At 38.3% G+C, this 21,200-nt stretch overlaps 1 protein-coding gene across 7 annotated transcripts in view; it reads right to left on the reverse strand.

Annotated features, from left to right (window-relative positions):
* WAC (WW domain containing adaptor with coiled-coil) overlaps positions 1–21,200 on the reverse strand; it is a 57,087-nt gene that overhangs the window by 17,586 nt on the left and 18,301 nt on the right. For 6 of the 7 annotated variants that reach the window (XM_014270133.3, XM_014270126.3, XM_026796065.2 and 3 more), the window contains exons 4-8: positions 18,941–19,047; positions 18,074–18,189; positions 17,395–17,507; positions 15,650–15,958; positions 801–1,046 (exon numbers count right to left, since the gene is read on the reverse strand). In XM_014270133.3, the coding sequence (XP_014125608.1) occupies positions 801–1,046; positions 15,650–15,958; positions 17,395–17,507; positions 18,074–18,189; positions 18,941–19,047 (891 nt within the window). The remainder of the gene's footprint in view (positions 1–800; positions 1,047–15,649; positions 15,959–17,394; positions 17,508–18,073; positions 18,190–18,940; positions 19,048–21,200) is intronic. The other variant, XM_074533847.1, reaches the window with a different exon arrangement.

The raw sequence follows: 21,200 nt of genomic DNA on the forward strand, positions 1-21,200 counted from the left end.
AGGTACAGAATACTTTGTAAGTATTTTCCCTTACCTGATTTGCACTTTCAGAAAGTTAAAGACAATTAACTCTCAGCACTCCATGCAAATGTTTTACTTCCTATTTAAATCAGTGATCCTTGCACAAGAAGCGAACAAAAAATCCTACACCACTTTATCAGTAACCTGTCACATGCAGACACATTAGATAAAACTGCATTCAAAATGCATCAACTCCCTACCGGCTCTTGCAGCAAAAGGCAATATAGCTAAGTGATAAACTGACTACTAACAACCTAAGCCAATGTAACAAAAATCTAAGGGACACACTGATTAAATGTACAACATTTCACTGGCTAGCAAAGTTACTGATACGCTACCTGTATTCAGAGAAGCTTTCTTTGTTATGCTAAAGAAAAACGTTGTTAGGCAGAAGATTTAAGAACCCCTAGAAGTTTCAGTATTTGCAACACACGTTAACAGAACAGCAGCACAAACTACAGAAAACAAAGAACAGTGCACGAAACAAAAGAACAAAGAGCTCTAACAAAATTTTGCGCAACAGACAAATGCTGATATAGTGATTAAGTCACCAGTTTCAATTACACTGCTCATGTACATCAACATTCATTAATTTGAAAACCTTAAATGTTGAGAAGGTTTAACAGAAAAAAAAAAAAACACAAAAAACTCCACTTTACCTAGGGATTAATTTATTCACTTCTCAATTAAAATAAGGCTTTCATTTACTACAGCCTGGTATGCAATAATACACTAATGTATGTAAATGAGAGATCACATGAACGTTGAAGAATCCTTACCTTCATTGATTTTGGATATATCTACGCTAGAATTATTAAGCTGCAAGGTGGCTTGCAGAGCAGGCAGCAGCTGTCGAAGGAGATTTGGGTCCTGAAGTAATGGAGGAATTGGTGATTGTGGGATAGGTGAAACAGGAACTGTAGGAGCAGATGAAGCAGGCGCAGAAGTTGGATTCAGTCCAGAAGCAGAAGATGTAGAAGGAGTTGTGCAAGAATGGGATACAGACTTGTCCACAGATGCAGACTCTGAACAGAAGACAGACAGTATTTTTCATTTTCCCCAATACAACCTGACAGCTTACTAGTACAACACTCAAATTCAGAAGATCAAATGCCTAACTACCATTTTAAGAAAAAATCTCACAACATTAATAGAACAAAAATTGAAGATAGCTGATTTCTAATGCAGTTTACACTACTGAACCTAATATTTATCATGAGCACACAAATGCAACTTTTCCACTTCAAGATACTGGATGAAAAGCAGCCAGTATTCAAAATGGGACATCTTTTTGCTTAACTTTTATGGCAAATGTGGGCCAAAAATTCCTTACTGATCACCTACATTCATATTCTACACTTTTTTTATGATCTCAATCTTTCTTTGGAAAATATACTATGAAGAAAAACCTTATAGCCCATGGATTTTGCATATAGGCTACTGTGTCAAATTTGACAGGAGGGTATAAGCCATGCTCCATTTATGAAGAGACCAGTGCAAGAAGCCACAAATATAAGTCTATTGTACAAAATCCAGCTACATTGCTGAGGATTTAGAAAGGATAATGAGCTGTACTAGAAATGTAAAACAATGCTGTTAACATCCTCACAGCAGAGTGGAAAAATATCTAAAATGTGTATGCCCATAATTAATTTTTAACTTGTCAGCTTCTTCTGAAGCATTTAGACCGATATCCTTTATTTCATTAATACGATTTTAGGAAATATTACCACTCAATCTCCAGAGAAACAAATAGTACTTAAATACAATGATATTATTTGGCAATTTATTCTGAATAATATGAGTTAAGTGATTTTAAATACAACTTCTACTTAACAGAAAGTTGCTCCTCCATTCCAATACGGTGAGAAATCTCTGCAATGGAAGTATTTCAACTCACTACAGGTGTACCATCAGTCACTTCAAATATCCTCCCTTTAAGAAACCTGGACCACCATATTTCAATCTGAGCTCCTCCTTCTCTCATCCTCATTAAACCCTCAGAGACCCCTGCCCACAAAATCAGTCAAGACTAATGCATCTACAGCACCAAAGAAGTTGGATGCAGAGCATAAAGCAATGGATCCAAGATCTCATGCAGGATGTTTGCCCACAGTAATGAAGATCCAGATTTTAAACCCACCTCAAACCGGGCAGAGAAGGTCAACCTGGATATTCTACATTTCAGGCAAAAGTCTAGAACCTTTTCCCAAAAGTAGGGAAAAACTGGCTGGGAAGTTCTTTTACTTTTAAGGGTGTGCTTGGTTTTTTTATTTGGAGAAATGGTCAAAGTAAGATGATGCTGACTTTATTAGTAAAGAAGTGATATGGTCTGGTTTCTTTTACTACAGAAGAATAAAATGCCACAGAATTTCTAACAGCTTTTGTATTCCAATAACCTTAACTTCAACTTCCAAGACTAATTTGGAGAAGAACCCTAAAAAAACAAACAAAAAATTACAGAAGTAACGATGTGCGAATCTTTTCACTAAGATTTCTAATCTCACTGGGAAGAGGATTTCTGCTTCAGTGCTGTTATAGCATAAATAGCTTATAAAGGTCATAAATAGTCCAGAAAACTTTTTCCAGACAAGCAGCTGAGAAATCTGAACCAGAAAAAAACTGCTGAAGAATTTGAAAGCCTGCAAGGATGCAACAGCCAGGACATAGAGACATATTTTGGAGTTTCAAGCAAACTTCTGAAAAAGATGTGCCCCTATCTAGTTACAATCTCCTCAGGGTTGGTAGCAATGTATCTGTGAAGGGACATGGTAATTTCACCAGGAGCTTTGGTAAGAACAACTTAAAAAGGGGCAAAGAGGTTACAAAGATTGAAGATGGGAAAAAAAGAATTTTTGAAAAAAAGTTTCTGTAGGGTTTTCAGTAACAAGTGAACTAGGACAGCTTATTAGGTATTAGTTACCATAAAACACTAAGTCATTAGTAAAAGTTTTTGTTATAAAGTATTTAATCCTATGTTACAGCGTTCAAAGTAAACATTAAGACAACTTCAGGTCAAGACATATCCAACAAACAAGAATCTTATTATACTAAACAAAAATATGTGAACCTGAAATTGAACTTGGATCTGTCACAGTCCAAATAAGATCAAGATACACTGACACACAAAAGCAAGGGAAATAAGCACAATGGAGCACATTAGTACTTACATGTACAAGCCTGCTACCCACTGTTTTGAAAACCTTACCAGAAAAACAACCATTAAAACACCTTCATTTCAAAATGAAAAAATACTGCAACTGCCAGCACTAATTTTAAAACATATTTAATGCATTTAGGCTTGTCTTCAGAGTTAAATATTAAGTTAAGAATCAACTCACTACTATATTATTTACTCATATAAGCAAATACCTGATCCTCAAACCACACCACCATACCAAACAGCTGGAAGTGCTTTTCACCCATGCAGTTCTGAACACAAAATACACTGAAGCAAAGGCAAACTCAAGCTAACAATGTAGTTAAAATAAACCTTATACCCATCCAGTTCTGGGTATTCACTTATTTCTTGAATAACAGAACTCAAAACATGTCACTCAAAACCACTGAGGTCTGTAAAACTACTTTAGTTTGAGTTTTTATGCTCTAAAAATGCACACTGAATTGCATCAACACAGTACAGTCAAGTTATTTCTTTCAGACAATATGGAGACATTATTTCACACAGCTTTATTACTGCAGGTATTCTAAGTTAAAATGTATGTGTGGAAGGTATTTTTGTACAACCACGCTATCAAAAGTAGAGAAAAGATACAAAGCAAGGGTAACACCTAATGCTAACACTACAATATTCTGAGATGTTTAGCAACTCAAAATCAAACCACTAAATATTATAAAAGAATACATCTCTGTGATTATGACTACCTACATGTACATCACATCACAATGGCTACTTAACATCACAGAGGATGCAGAATAAAATGACTGTTCAGAGCATCACTGCATTACACAAATTAATTTATTAATTAAATTTAAGCTATAAACCTGTTTCTGCCAATGAAACACGTTTATAGCTTAAATGTCATTAATTATAAATTAAAACAAATTGGTAAAAATATCTGTAGAAATTCAAGTATTTCTTGTCTGTGTTAAGTAGCTGTGCTAGTTCTGGCCAGGACAAGGTTAATTTTTGGAGTAGCCAGAGGAGATGGGTTACTCTATACTACCTCACTTTGCTACCAGAGGCAGGGGTAAGGGAGTTTTTCCAGTCAGTGTAGGGTGAATTGTTTCTCTTGTACACCCTTTTATTAATATTGTTGCTGTTAGTGTTCATTTCTTATTGCTGATTCCAGTAATTTTTTCCTATCTCAAGCTGCAATCTTTTCCTTTTGTGCCTCCAATTCTCTCTGTCTGTCACAGGAGAGAGGGAAGAAGCAGTGAATGAACAGTTCATGGGCAACACCACTCATAAACCTCAACAGCTTTATTTGGCACCCAAAGGGTTGAGATAATCAGATCTGACCAGAGTGGTTTGAAACAAATTTGATTTAAGCATTTGTTGTACTGGGCAGGGAGTCAACAGCCACAAAGTTGTCTGGTCTGTTCACATGGCTGTGGCACACAGCCCTGTGTATATTCCTGTACACACCCTGTGTGCCCACCACGGTACCTCTGCACAGCAGGGAGAGAGAGGGATCAGCATTGCTGTGTTGCTGCACTGTGGGAGACCAGTTCATGGCATGTGGGGGGCAATGAGGGTCATTTGGGATGTGAGAACAGTAATGCTCTTTTATCCTTCCTTTGGGGCCTACCTCTGGGAGTCCATTAAATTTACCTAGTCTGTGGGGGAACAGGGGCAGGTAATTTTCTCCAGCTTTTTATGCCCTTTGTCACTTTCAGGCCTATTAAACCAGCTTTTGAGAATTCTGGATTTCCTCTGGTTGTTAAAAAAGCATGGTGTTGCTGCTATGTCTCTTGAGTCTGTACCATGTTCAGAGTCAGTGTGGCCCACAGCATGTTTAGAATCCAGAGAGAGACTTCTAAGGAGGTCTGCTCTGTGGGTGGATCATCACCAGTGGCATGGAATGTCAGAGAAAATGGGCCAGTTTTGGGGGAAATTCTCTGCTTCAATGGTTTGGAAGTTCACCCCTGAACAACTACAGGAACCTGATAAAGCAACAGTATATTTTCAAGGAGGATGGTGTGACATCTCCAGAGGGGAGGAAATCATTGCAGTGTGTTGGGCACTGGCCATTCTTTACCAGACATAGTTCAATACTAGACAGTCCCTCAGAGAACAGGAGGAAAACAGGCACTGAGACCACTCAAACAGCAGCTGAACCACAGAATGGATCTGTGCCACTAGCAGTTGCCCTCTCTGTAAGAAGAAATCCAAGATCAAATCAGTTCAGTCAGCGAGGGATGAAGACAAAGTAGAACCCTCACAACAGCAGGAAGAGGAAGGGCCAAAGATAATTACCCAATCCCTGTCCCTGAGTGAGTTCTGAGATATGCAGGAAGATTTCAGCTGCCAGACAAATGAACTCCTGGTTATCCAGCTGCTCCAATGCTGGGGTATCATGGCCCATGATATGAAATTAGATGGTAGTGGAGCCAAGCAACTGGGATCTCTGTCATAGGACATGAGTATTAAATAGGGAATTGGGAAGAAGACAAACCCTCAGCCTTTGGAAGTGACTCCTGTCATGCAGGAGGGCAGGTATCAGGTATCATCGCAAGGACAATCTAGTAGTGCACCCCAGTGGGCAGAATGCCATGGAAAAAAGGTATCCAGTACATGAATCAGATGTGATGGAGTAATGTACAGAGATTCAAATAACAAGGAGTCTCCTGTATATTCAGATCAGTCCAGTGCACACAATCCATGTGGCAGAAGTCTGTACAGAGCATGCCACTGTCATACACCAACTAACTGGCATTCATGCCCAGAGAAGGAGAAACAAACAGTACTTCATGTGACTACCCAATGCCAGCAATATAAAGATCATCTTGACCCACACCTAGGCTGTGGAGACTGTCCTAGACTTTGGACAAACTTGAAAAAGTCAGCAAGGAAATGTCCCATGCCCTGCCAGTACAGACCAAAGTCTTTGTTACTGGGAGCAAGCACCCCCCTACTTGAGAGAGAAGACACCCCCTCTGCTTGAGAGAGACAAGGCAACCTATGTTTTTATTGTGAGCAAAACAGAGGACATGAGGCAGTGCAATGGAAAATCCACCTCTGCCCTAGCAGGATGGGTATGTGAGGTGAATGTCTGGAAGAACAACCACAACAGGAAATTCTTCACAGACAAATGCCACTCCAGTTTTCAGTGGGCAAGTCCTCAGACAGAAGAGGTGATGTTACTTCTGATCCTCCAGAAGGGACCTCCAGTTCATATTTACAAGGAGTGAGCAATGAGAACTATGACCAGGACCCCAGCCAGATGGGGGAAAGGGACAATCAGATCTATTGGGCCAATGGATCCTATAATTGGATGCAATGGCCTGGCACATCAGACCCCCAACAGTACAAGGCTTTAGCTGACACCAGCACACAATGTACCCTGATGCCATCGAGATATGCAGAGACAGAATCCATCTGGATTTCTGGGGTGACAGGGGCATCCCAACAGCAGCCTGTACTGGAAGCTACGTGAATCTGACTGGGAATGAATGGCAAAACTACCCCACTGTGCTGTGGGTTTTTGGAGAATGCATATTCCAGATTACAGACAGGTAGTCAGCCCCCTCTATCATATGACACGAAGAATGATTTCAAGCTGGGTCCTGAACAACAAACTTTTAAACAAAACAGGATCATGCAGCAGCCCTTGGGCCAGTCAAGACAGAAGATGTGAAAAATGCTCTACACTGCAATCAGGGAGAATGGTCCTTCCTGGAGTGTCTGGTAAAAGCACCTGGGGAGACACAAGGATTACCCCTGGAGTTCTGCAGTTGGGATACAAAGGATTTGAGGCCTGCTACATCCCAACTGAAAAAAAGATACTGGCAACTTAAGAAGGGGTTCAAGCTGCTTCAGAAGTGACTGGCACCGAAGTACAGCTACTCCTGGCATCCTGACTGCCACTGCTGGGCTGGATGTGCAAGGGAGAAATCCCTTCCACACCTGATGCCACTGATGCCATGGGGAGCAATTGGGTCGTGCTGGTTACACAGCAAACTCAAACAGGAAACCTCAATCGCCCCTGGATCTTGGAAGTCATCACTAACTGGCCCAAAGATGAAAATTTCGAACTATCATAATCATCAGAGGAGGAGAAGGTGACATGTGCTGAGGAGACCTTACCATATAATCAGCTACTACCAAATGAAAACTGATGGCTCCTGTTGTATTGTAGGGACGCACTGAAAATGGAAAGCTGCTGGACTCCTATGAGGCAAACCACAGAAGCTACTGAGGGACAAGATGGATCAAGTCAGGTTGTACAGCTGAAAGCTATCCAGCTGGCTTTAGAAATCACTGAATGAGACAAAAAGGCCAACACTCTACCTATACAATGAGTCACAGACAGCTGCAAATGCTCTGTGAAGATGGCCGGACTGATGGAAAAAGACCAGTTGGCACTGGAGAGGGAAAACCATCTGGGCTGCTGTACAGTGGCAAGACATAATTGCTTGGGTAGGAAAGCTGACTGTGAAAGTCTGTCATGCAGATGCTCTCTGCACCTGAGAGTTGGGCTACTGAGGAACACCCCAACAACAGAGGGGTGGACCAACTGCCAAGCTTAAAGCGTCTCAGATGCATCTGGACTGGCAACAAAAGGGTGAATTATTTATTTCTGTTCAGTGGGCTCATGGCACCTCACATCATCAGGAAAGAGATGCAACACACTGACAGGCTCACAACTGAGGGCTGGGTTTAACCATGGACAGTAGCTCACAGGTTATCCACAACTGCAAACCAAGCACTGCAATCAAGCAGACCAAGTGGGTGAAGCCCCTGCTGTACGATGGACGATGGTGAGAAGTACAGGGAAGTCTGGCAGATTGATTATGTCACACTTCCACAAATCCACCACAGCAAGCTCTACATGCCTACAATGACAAGAATAATCACTGGGATAGCTGGAGACACACCCTGTGCCTCAGCCACTGCCTGGAACACCACCTCAGGCCTTGAAAAGCAAGTCCTGTACCCTGAAAGAACTGAAGCAGCCAATGGGACTCATTTTGAATACAGCCTCAGAGACACCTGGGCCACAGTACTGAGTGGGTACATAATACTCCCTATCAGACACCAGCCTCTGGGAAAACTGATCTGTACAACAGACTGTTAAAAACCACACTGAAAGCAGTAAGTGGTAGGGCCTTCAAACACTGGGAGATAAATCTAGCCAAGGCCACCTAGTTAATTAACACTGGAGACTCCACTAAGAGAGAAAGCCCTGTCCAAACAAAACTTTCATGTACCACAGAAAGGGATTAAGTCCCTGTGGTGCACATGAAGAATGTGGTAGGAAAGACAGTTTGGATTAGTCCTTCCTCAAGCAAAGGCAAAACCCATACACAGGGCAGGCAAACCCATCCAAGTTTTTGCTCAAGAGCCTGGGTGCACTTGGTGGGTAATGCAGAGGGATAAGGAAATACTATATGTGTACCTCAAGGGGATTTGATTCTACTGTGAGAACAGTCTGTACTAAAACACAGTATTAAAACACTGGCTGCTGAATGACACTGTCACTGTATGCTATAACTACTGTGGACAGTGAGTAGGGACTGCTTCAGATTTACCAATTAGCCAGGAGCACACCAGTAGGGAAGGTGTAGGATCTGGGCAAGATGTAAGTGATATAGAATAAGGGGTGGATACGTCCTGGATCTGGCCAGCGCAGGGTTAATTTCTGCAGCAGCCAGGAAGGGCAGTTATTTTGTACCAGCTCACTTCACTGCCTGGGCTGGGGAAGGGAGCCTTTCTCCAGTCGGAGAAGGAGGCAGCAGCTCCCATACTGCAGCTTCCCCATGGTGAGCTTTTGTTCTCAGGTGAATTCTGCACCTCTCTTGTACACCCTTCTAACAATATTGTTGCTTTTACTGTTCATTTCTTATTTCATTGCTGTTTCCACTAAATTGTTCTCATCTCAACCCCTTTGATCTTTACCTCTTCTTCACAAAGAGAAACCCCTCTGTGATGGAAACTCACGTGTTAAAAATACAGAGTACAAATTAGTTGTACTTTCTTCAGCTTAATTTAAACCCATCTATCTTCACAGTTCAGACAGGATACTAAATCCTAGAATGCTGCCAACAAAACAAAGCCTCTAAATATTTCCACATCCATTTTGGAGTAATGTAACTACAAAGTTTAAAACCTGGTTTAATTTATGATGCTGTACAGAGCCTGCAAATTTTGCCTTTTGAAGTTAATTTACCTAGCCTGAACTCCTCAAGATGGAATATTTGTCTGACAAAAACCCTCAGATATCACTCACTGGAGTGTATAGATTTCCCCTGCTTTTTCCACAAATAGAAGCAGAAACTCCTCACTCCCTTTCTTTTTCTCCCTAATTCCCTTTTTCTGACAGACTGTTTCATTGTTTATTTTGCCAGAGAATTAAGTTTATTTTCCAACATCTAAACACTATTTTTTAGTTTATTAGAGTTTTTAAAAATGCCGGTTAATAAAACAATCATGTGGTTCTTAAGTGCACTTGAAGCCCTCAAACATCACGAAACAGTCAAGATGAACATAGCATGCTGAGAAAAGTTAAACATCTCCACAGATTTAAATCCTGTAGTTTTACAATTCTGATACACCTGTGTAAACATCAATACAAGGTCCTTGACAAGCAATCTACACTAGTATTGCAAAATAAGGATTTGGATTACCTGGCAGTCATTCATAAACCTAACCTGAATCATTAAGCATCAAACTAATTTTGAAATGACAACTGGAATTCTACCAACACAAAATGCAAAATTAATCCACATCTTATAAAATTTTTTAATAACAATTTGAGACTTTTGCAGGCTTTACAGCACAGACTATGGCTGAAGAAGTGGAACAGGGCAAGGCTGCAGCCTCTTCACTGTCAACATCAATTTCAAAACAAATGCTGTGCAAATGACTCTAACCTCACCTAAAACTTCAGCTTTTATCATGCAAGTTCCAAGGAAAGCTTTTTAAATAATAAAAACTAAAAACTAAAGCTAGAATGCAGCATACTGAGATCTCTTCAAGTTGTAAGAACTTCATTAAATAAAATTTGTTTTATCTCTTCCTCTGAATGACTAAAGAAAAATAAGAAAATTAGATCATTTTAAAATAAATTTTTGTGATTTTAAAAACATGACTTTGCACTAATTTTTCCATTATACGCTATGCACAATAAAGTCTCAACAGCTGGAACTTTTAAAAAAACTTTAAAAATCCATTCCCTTTGGGGCAATAACATGAAAATACAATTTGCTTTCTGACAATTATGCAAGTAAGTTTATTAGATGCAGCCTACACACAGACCTGTATTATAGAACTAAACTTTCTGCACCATCAACTTCATTCACATGGAAAAAAATGACCAAAATAAACCCACAGAGGAAAACAAAGTAAGTGGATGGCAAAAAGAAACACCATTAGATTTGGACATTAACTTAATGGGAAGAACTATTAATTTGTTTAATATTAAAATGAAGCTGCAAAAAACCTTTTTATAATAAAAATTATTTTTGAAAACCACAGTGATTAGGGAAGAGCTTTCTATCCATAACCCTCTCTGCTAGGAGTGTGACCCACAATCACATCTTCTGGACAAAAAAGAAAGAAATCCAAGTTATCAGTCAGCATTTCACATGACAAGAACCTGTATGACAAAGACTCCGTTTGTTTTAAGTTTTGTGAAGAGGTTTGCCAAAGTTTTTGCTGAAGCAGAAACACCAGGTCAAGTCACAATGGGAATATTCTGGTGTGATTCTTCCAAGCAGTGGGAATTTTTTAACAACCCATGATGGGTTATTAAATAATGGCCAAATAAATGATTATTAAATGGTTATTAAATAATGGCCAAACAATCCTTTCGGAAAAAAATCAAAAAACAGATCATTTTCAGCAGCTGTGCCAAAATGATCCTCAGTTTTTTTTCTAAGCACCCTTAGCTTCTCAGTTTGAGTCAGTACATAAACACACTACAGAATCTTGCCATCACCAATCTCTGCCCATCATGACAAGAATTTTTGCACCTAAGCAAACAGCTGATCTGCCAGGACTGACATGATGAAAGGCAGCCCTGAGCCTACAAGACTTGAATGCAAGGGGGTGGAAATTGAAGCCTTCTGGCTGTTCACCTACTCTGCTTCAATGCAGAGGTTTGACACTGCCAGTCCCACACCTCTGCTGTGTGTGTGCAGCCCTGTGAGCACCTGGAACTTGCTCACCCTCCCTCCTGACCAGGGTGTGCAGAGCTCATCAGGCACATGAGAGTGACAGAGAGGTGGGAAAAAAGAACAAAACTGGGAAATGCCTTTTTTGTGAAGAAAGGACTTGACAGCCCTCTTTCTGACAGCAAACATACTTGCACTCCCTGCATGACTAGCTTTAAATTAATGCTATATATTAGCTTGTTCTTACTCTGATTTATAGCAACAAAGACTTACTTTTAATGACATGGAAATTACCAAGTACTGCTGACTAGATGATTCATAAATTATTAAAATGACCCTTTGAGTGTTCCTATAGCTCTTACTACTGATGTAATTTTTATCCTATTTAAAACAAAACAAATGCATCCAAAGTCCTTTGGAAACATTACCTCACTCTCTTGTGAGCTTGAGCTGTTATCTTTGCACTGCTAGCAACTATTAGGCACTAGTGCTCTCACAGTGCGCTCTCAGTAGGAGAAAAACTACATCACAAAATTCTCAGAAATTTGTATCCTGTCGCCCTCTAAACCTCATCTCTGCTTTACTGATTAAAAACTACTACCCAGAACAGCTAACAGAACTGCTTCATTTTCTGCTCATGATTAAGAATCATAACACATTTTCTGTGCTGAAGCATCTGGAGTGCACAGTCCACCAACCAAGCTCTCTGAGCATTGACATCACATTTATCTGTTTTACAGTTCAGTTCTGATCTACTAAGGACTGCAAGCCACAGCCAAAATACATAAATATTTAAAAGCAATGCATTCTGTAAACACATTTGGCCAAATGGAACTATAGTAACAATATCAACTAGAGTCTCAAAAATACTCAAATTACCTAAAATACAAAAAAAAAAATCCCTATTTCTCACATTTGGATTACTCCAGTCTTAAAACTGAATTTTTTCTGTATTTTACCTCTGCTGTCAAAATAAATGTAACAGCAATGTTCATCAAACAAGTAGAAAGTACTGGAAGAAACATATTCTCACATGTAACTTTTTCTAACCAACATATGAATTGAGTAATGTACTTGGAACTGCAAAACTCAGCCAAAGAAGATGCAACAATACCAGAAGCAATGTTAATAACTGACCACTAAAGCTAGCAAGTGTTACAAGAAAACCACAAGGGTGAGAAAGGGAAAAGAAGCACTGGAGTCACAGCCCACCCAGCATTGCACTGGCCAGCTTGCTGTGCTCTCACAGAAGTTTTAGAGGACTGCTGCACTAGAAACAGAAGTGCTGCCTTGATGGGACTCGGAGGAAAGGTGTGAGAAGCAGCATCCCACAGACAGACACACTGTTAAGATATGGACAATACAACATTTCATTCTGAATTAGAAATAGGAAAATGTGATGTGCCCTACAGATAAAGCAGCCAAAAAGTAGGAAAAGCAACCCCACACTTTACCTGCATAAAGCACTCACAGTGAGCACAAACAGAAGCAGCAGATTCTGACTGGAACATTCAAACCAAAGGGTAGAGGTCAAATAGTTCCCCAGGAACTCTCCACTACTGCCAGCCATTGAGGGCAGAGGACTACTGCTAACAGCTGAGCTATAGTTCAGCCAGGGATTTTATTCAATCTCCTTGTGGGACTACAACATACCCCTGCAGCAAAAGAGATTGAGCTGAAAAAAGCATTGTCGTTGGGTTTTGTGTTTTTCTGTTGTTCTTCTGTTCAAAACCATTATCACTTAAAAAATATACACTGAAATCAGAACTATTAAAATAGTGGTACATATATGCTGGTATAAGGCAGCCAGCAACACATTCACAAGAAGCAAGAATTCATTTAAGGAAGGACTACTGCACATATTATTCAGTCATTTGGACCAATCTATTTTTTTAGGCAAAAAAATAGTTTTACCTCTTTTTAGAAAGAGAAAGGGATGGCATAGTCAGTGAACAGAAAAAGAAGATCAAATGCTATTTGCTTTACTACTGTAAACATAAACCTCTCAAACTATTTTTCAGTTCTGCAAAGACTTTTAGAAGACTGCTTGAACCGAGTGTCTCAGGACAATTATTGTATTTTCAATTTGTAAAACAGCTACAAAAAATATTTTATAAACTGCATACTTCCAGTACTACAGGTTCAGAGTCACACCTGAGAGAATGAGTAACAGTAAATCATCCAAAGCACTCCTGCTTCCCTTTTAAAAAAATTAGATATGTAAAATGCTATGGAAAATTTACTGGTTTAATTTCTTAGAAAGACAGTCCAACATTCACCAGAAAAAGGAAAGTCAACTGAATGTACTGTTGAGCTTTTATCATGACAGCACCCGCACTGAAGTCTTCTGTTTTTGTACAAGAGGTAAAGCAACGTGTGAAAACTCACATTTTCTACAGTAAGAATTTCAAGCCCAACATTTACCTACTCTAATTCTTCAATTATTTATTAACGTTCTCTAACTGACCCTTTTCTGAAGCTCAGTACAGTATTTGGTCACAATCAAGTGCCATGAAACAGATCAATGAGGCATGATTATTACAGAGAATCTATTCATTTAACCCATATAAAATTTAAAAAATATCTAAGAATACAGAAATTCAGTAAATTATTTAATATGGAACCATCCATGGATTCTAACATCTAGATTTACAAGACTGCCCTGTATGATTGTTTTCAATATTATTCCCAGCTGTATGTCCTCAAATTAATGTTGTATGTAAGAAATATTTGAACTCTCTGCCAACATCTGTAGCAGCTGTCAGGATGGGAAGTTCCTTCAATTTCTGTAAGAGTCATCTCTGCAATTATGAAGATGTGCAGTAAAGCAGCAAAAGAATACCCAGTATGAAATCTGATCACACACCAAATGGGAATCAAGAACATGCCAGAATTGAGTAATAACAAGAGAGGGTTTAAGTGTATTTTAAATATAGAAATGGAAAGAGTTGATATACTAAAGGAAAGAACATCTGACACAGATGTTCTCACTGTGATGTGCACAAGTGCATCAAACTGCAGTCAGAAAATTGAGGCTTCACTGAAACAGGTAACCACTGCTCTCAGTACAAGAACCATGCTTGAACTAGAACACCTTACTCTGTCCTTTACTGCGCTGAATAGGAAAAGGCTTGCTGAAAATAACCTGTTCCTCTGTAGTTTACAGTCAGTATCAATGACACAGGTCATGTGAAAATGCACAAAGTGTCAAGAAAAAACATTAAAAAATTTCTTTACATGCACAATTACCTTACAGTATTTGTCAGTGTATGCTATTGTTCGAATATTTTGTGTGGCCACCTGTTCTTAAGTCTGTGTAGAAGTTGGAACTCTTTAATAAACAAAAGTGGAAGAGTCGAAAACAAACACAGAGCACACGACTGGTGTCAGACCAGAGTCTGTTTTGGCCTTCTTTTTAAAACTATTTAACTAGGCCAACTTGCAAGTATGGACAGGGCAACAAGCCATCTTTAAAAAAGAGAATTCAATTACACATTAAGTACACAATATTTTAAATTAAAACACAACATGATTAGCAAAAATAATTTTCTCCCTCCCAAAGCCCTCAAAATAGAATTTTCTTACACAGCACCACTCTGAAAACTCTACTACACCAAAGTAATCCACTATCATTAATGACACACACCTCATTCTCACAATCTTCTTGAGCTCTTCATCCCTAACAATGAAGTAAATCTGACTAAAAGACAAGGTCTGAGAGGTCATAAACAATGCACAGTGGAGCCCTGATCTTCACTCAACTGTAACTGGATCTACCAGGTATTACCAGGTAGCAGAAACACATACTATGAGATTTAGAATTGAAGATTCAATATTTCTCAAGATACAGATCAAAACAGATTAGCTCCTACAAAAATGTAGAAAACTCTCGCTTTCTGTAAGAACTGTGCTTGTGCTGATTGAAAGGTTTGACACTGGCATTCCAAACAATAACAGCAGTTCATAAAACATAATGGTCCAAAATGACTTTCAAATTGTGTAACTACATGACAACTCAAACAAATGGCAAAGATCCAAAACAACAAGAGAGAAATCAAGAATTAAAATATGTTCTACAAAAATTCATTTGAAATGTTAATTTGCAGAATAAGGCCATAAATAGTAAATATCACAGTGTCAATTTGAAGTTGTATAAGACACAGCAAATTGCGTTTGGGGGAAAGTAAACACATCAAAACAGTAATCAGGTTCTAAAAGCACATACAATCAAAAAGGAAAAAATCATGAAAGTCTAGTACTAACATACTTTGAACAAGCAATGTAATGCAATTAATCATTTGAATACTAGAGGAAATTCCATTAGACATACCTTTTCTCTCTGTTTTCTGTGCAGGGATGGAAGATGTGGATGTAGACAGTTTTGATAAAGTAGATGCTCCATTAGCATCAAAGGATTTCTTTGGCTGGTGATCAGATTGTAGAGAAAATGGACTAGGAGGAACAGTGCTTGGGGTAGCAGTTGGATGAACCACTGTTTTGATGGGATGCTGCACTGGAGTAGAACTACTGTGAGTCTCTGCTCTTGGCAGTCTGTAGTCTCTGTCATTGTGCCTGCTCGTTTGAGATAAAATATTCTGTGGGAGCATACTGCTGGTGTCACTGGAATGCTTGTCTTCCACTTTTTTCAGGATTCCCCAAGTAACATTGCAATAAAACAAAAACAACAAAAAAAAGATTAAATTAGAAACAAGTCTAAGATTGCAGTAACTGATTAATACAGCTGCACACCAACAACTAGAGCTGATTGAACTTATGATTAAAAAAGCTTCAAGTAAATTTTGCCTTTTTTGATGCTGATCTAATTCTACTCACTGACAAAATGCATTTTCTCTGAACTTTGCTTGATTTAGAGCTCCAGTTAAGCACTGTATTTTGATGAAAGGCTGCTTTATAATGAGTGTTACAGTCAAGTTAACTTTTGAAGTCTTCTAAAAAGATCTAAATCAAGATCTATTATTTCCATCTTGTATTTAGTGTGAAGAGATAATTTATGCCATTTTTCTTTTGTTCATTAAAATCCCTGAACATCAAGTATCATTTAATAGTTTCACATTCTAGCCTTCAAAGAATTCCTCTTCATGGCACTTGAGTACTACTACAACAAGCTTACTTACAGTTAATTCAAGGCATTTATATATATTAAATGAATGACTCATCTGCACTGGTCACATGATCATAGACTAAAATATGCTACTCAGGGAACATACCAAGTAAACAGAGAGTAATTCTTTTATAGATTCTTACATTTTCACCTGTCACAAAACAAACACTCACTGCATTATGCATGACTGCTATCTTTTTGCAGCATCCAGTATATTTTAGCATGCAGAGGAAGTTTCAGTGTACACAGAAAAATACCCCTTTACACATCACCTTGTCAAATCCCAAGAGCGTGGGTGAAGAATAATGCTTTGGCTTCTGCTTTTAAACTACCCTGAGACGTACACTACAAATTTATCCAAACTACATCAGGATACAGACAGGATCTCACAGTACAACTATCTACCAGAAAAAAACTGACACAGATTAAAGCTAGCTATCAGAATAAAAATCTGCAAGTTACAGAAATTTACAGTCCAGGGAAGATTTTGCTAAGAGTAATGGTGAGGTAAAAATATGCCCTCAATAACACACACAAGCCTCTGAAAACCCTGATATCAAAATCCATTGAATTAGGTTATTATTTTTAGATGTGAAATCTTTATTTTTAAGGTCAGAATATGAGATTAGCAGGTCTCAATGATCACAACAGTCCAACTAAATTACAGATGATGCAACTTGTTTAAGTAACTACCCATGAAGATAATTAAACTTGACAGTAAAAGCCACAAAAAGGAGGAGAACCATGAAAAGCATTAAGCATATCTTGCACTAGTGAAGTTATTTAAAGAAACCACATTTGGGAGAGTTAACTGTGCTAACCATTTGGCTTTTATATATGAAAAGGTGAGAAAAAGAGCTAAGGAAAGGGATTTTTCATTGCTTTTGAAGTTTGGAAAAGAAAACAGTAATGCAAACAAGGCAAGAATATATTGCTGTAAAAAAACCACATACTTCCACTGGCAAACCCACTGGCAGCTGTCGCCTGCATCACCTCTCTTCTGTAATCCCTATCTTTTGGAAAACTGTTAACTGACATTTTGCTTGCTTCTTTTTGTCTCTGCTCTCTGAAGAAAAGAAAACAAAAGTTAGGTAAAAATGTACATTATCTAATAATAAAACAGTTTCTATAAGTTACATGAGATTAATTAAACTGGTAAGAGCTTGCTGCTACAGGTGGGGTTAGCAAACCCCAGCCACTGCTTCCTTACATGCGTTCTTGCTGAAGCCCACAATACACCAATTCAGCTCACTAATCTTGTCCAAAATAAAAATCCACCCAAAAAACCCACCCTGAAACAAAACATTAAAAACAACACTCACCCAGAAAACTAGAACAAAAATCCAACGAAACAAATAAATAAACCCCAGAACAAAACAAAAACCAAACCAACCAACCAAACAACAAAACTCCCCCAACAAATCACCTCTACACAAACCAACCATACTTCCCTCTCAGGCTCTGGATTGTCAAGGGATAAAAGAGGTGCCAGAGGTCATGGTAAGGGTAGGAACACAGCAGACTTAGAGCACAATCTTTTATGGCAGTAATCTATTAGATAAGCTCAAGTGCTCTGAAATGTGCTTAAGAGTATTTGTTCTTTATACAATTAAAACAAATACAAACATGTACCTTTCCAGCCACTCTTTTGGTTTTTCCCACTGGGAAACTTCTGTCCGGCAGTTGTAGTAGTACTTTTTGCCTGAAGAGCTGATGTGCTCAGACCAATCATCCGCAGAATCATAAGCCTTTAAAACAAAACAGTGTTGGACAAAAGACTACTTGAGAATTTTAATATACAAATTTAACAGCTTTCACTGTCTTAAAAAATACATGGCATCTTTTATGTACCCATGTCACTGCTTTCCACCACCTCTAAATAACAGCTTGAACACAAGCCCAGTACGCTCCTCCTGCATTCTGCAACAGTTTCCTCTAGTTTATTCCCATCAAACCCCTTAACAAACTCTAGTAGTACTTTTAGTGGGATACTAAAGGGATATCAATACTGATAACATTAGTTTCCTTCACCTTACAACATCCTCAGAATTATTATCTTTCCAAAATTTTTCCACCGATTACAAATTTAGCAATTTTGGTTTTGGGCAATTTTTTAATACCACCACTATAACTACTAAAATTTTGATACTGAAGTGACTAAAATTCACAATATGTAATGCATTTCAAATAAGTTAAATCACACTGTCTACTCTAGATTTACCACAAAGTTCATGGAAAATACTTCTGTTTCCATGTCATTTAAACAATCTAATATTTTAAAATGAATAGCAGGCAAATCAAAGCTCTAAGATTACCAATCAGAATAGTTTTAAAACATATAACAACTGCAGGTTGAGTTTACAGAGTGTTTATAAAATAAAGACTGATGTTGGAAAACTCAAGCACAGTGTATATGCTCCCTGTCTTAGACAAAATTATGAAAATATCATGTGTATGAACAGGGCAACACACTGATAAAAATCAATCACAAATACTCACTGCATCAGAAGTTTTGCTTGGATTATTGCTGGGATTAGAAGAATGGGAATTTGAACTATGAAGAGCACTGTGGTTGTGTGAATTTTCTTGTGGAGAGTAACTGGTCCCTGAAAGAAAAGAGAAAGACTATTCACCATGTCTGATTTCACAGTAATCAACATCTGCATTCTAAGGAGGTGGAAGGGCAAAGAAGTGGGAAAGGGAGAAGGAAAGTTGTCCCAAACCTGGATCACAGCCAGGTGAACCATAGTTCAGATGCAGAAGTATTTCAATAGATCACATGCACATTTCTATTTCACATAGCATAAAACTCACTTTGATTTTATAATTAGAGTAATGCAGTATGTCCCTTCACTGGTCTAACTCTCAAACTTTATTTCATTACTAGCAAACAAACAGCCTTTATAATTTTGATGCTTTTAAGAGTCCTAACATACCAATGCAGAAATTACCAGACATTTTCTCCTCAACATTAGATCAGAAAATTTAAATAGGCTTATCAACAGCCTACATGGTTAGATGCATAAAATCAGGTCTTAAGTTTGCTGAAGCAATGCTGTTTTCTTAAAACTGTTGTTTTCTTTTGAGACTACTTGTTATTAGTTCTAGGTTACTATTTCTGTTTGTGCATACTGAGCGGACTAAATTTTCCAGCACCTGTCTCTGCAATAAAGGTATTGACATCTAGAACACCAAAAGCAGCACTTCCCAAATGGCCACCTGCTTCTGGCCTCCCTACCAACTACTCTTCAAGGCAACTTGGTTTTCCTCAATGTGAAAAAAACTTCAACAGCTGAAACGAGAAAGGAGATAATTCTCAGTATCTTTCAGATCTGTATTTGTGCCTAAGCTCAAGTCACCGGAACAGCTCCATCTACAATTAAACAAGAATATTCATTCCACACTGCAACCTTCTTTTAAATTTCCTGCTCTTAAGGCCTCCCATTTCTCTAAGATCTCTAAGCAAGAAAAAACTCTTCCATTATTCTTGATGGGATTTTCTAAGAGTTCCAAATGTTCACGTAAATCACACCAAACTAAGTAATTTTCTTACACGTTTCAGGGAAAAACCAAGATATTGCAAATATAACACTCTCCCAGCTTTTACTTTCCCCTTCCCTACTGAGAAGTTTCTCAATACCCAGAGGTACTTCATGAAGTACCACCAGCTTCACAAGTTGTACAGCAATCTAGTATTCAGAGTAAATAAGAAGTCAAAGTGATCTGAAAATGGCAAAGACTTTATCTTATGGGCAATTACAGTAAAGAACAGTAAAGGACTGATAAGTAGGAGTGAATGGAGTCATAAAAAAATAATTGTTTCCAAGTCTTCCGAGAGCTGCAGACACAGAACACAACTAAATGACACAATATGGTGCAAAATGAGAGCCATTATAATGCAAATTCTGTCTTCCTAGCTTTCTAACTACACAAGCAGTGACAAAATTGCTATTTTAATCTTCTTTCTCCCCACCTTTAACCCTGCAAGTTAGAAAAACAGTCCATCACAAAAGCAAAAAGAGGTACACCACCACCAAACTATTTAGTACCCTACAAAGGTTAAAGGTCAATTTGCACAAATACGAGTTACTGCAACCGGAACCAGCACTACCTCAAAACCTTTCCCTACATTATGTTGTCTAAAGCTGTACGTTATTCTCTGTAAAGATATAAGGGGAAAAAAGTAAGGATAACAGAGCAAGTCTCACACTCAAATACAGTTTTTCAAAAGCTAGACCATAATCCTGCACCAGAAATATCTTGCATGCTCAGAGCCAGGCAGAATGACTTAGCATGGGGGAAAGTTAGGCTTGTCAAAGCAATACTTCCAACCAGGACACACTTGTGATGCACATGCTTAACAACAAAACCCCATGTACAGATGCATTTGATTGCCCTCCAAGATATAAGCAGTATATCATAATTATGAGGCTGTGCTCCAGTTACACCAACACTTCTATTATTTTAGACACTAATCATGTGTCTATTATTATTGATCATGTGTCTAATATTAAACAAAATAGCTGTTTAATATTTTTGTATTAGTCATTCTTTTAGTATTTATTTACTTCATCATTCTACTGAGGTAAAAATCATTAAATTTTTTAAATGTATTTTTGCTGGTTGTTCAACACAGACATATTTTAATTAATTTCTGCTAAGAGGTAAAATCATCTCCCTTTTTCAAGGAAAAAAATTAGATGAAAATTTACCAGATGGTTTTGTTTGAACACTCCCTTCAGAACACCAGAAAGCACCA

Source organism: Zonotrichia albicollis, chromosome 1 (assembly GCF_047830755.1).
Source record: "Zonotrichia albicollis isolate bZonAlb1 chromosome 1, bZonAlb1.hap1, whole genome shotgun sequence".
In the NCBI taxonomy this organism is placed as follows: domain Eukaryota; kingdom Metazoa; phylum Chordata; class Aves; order Passeriformes; family Passerellidae; genus Zonotrichia; species Zonotrichia albicollis.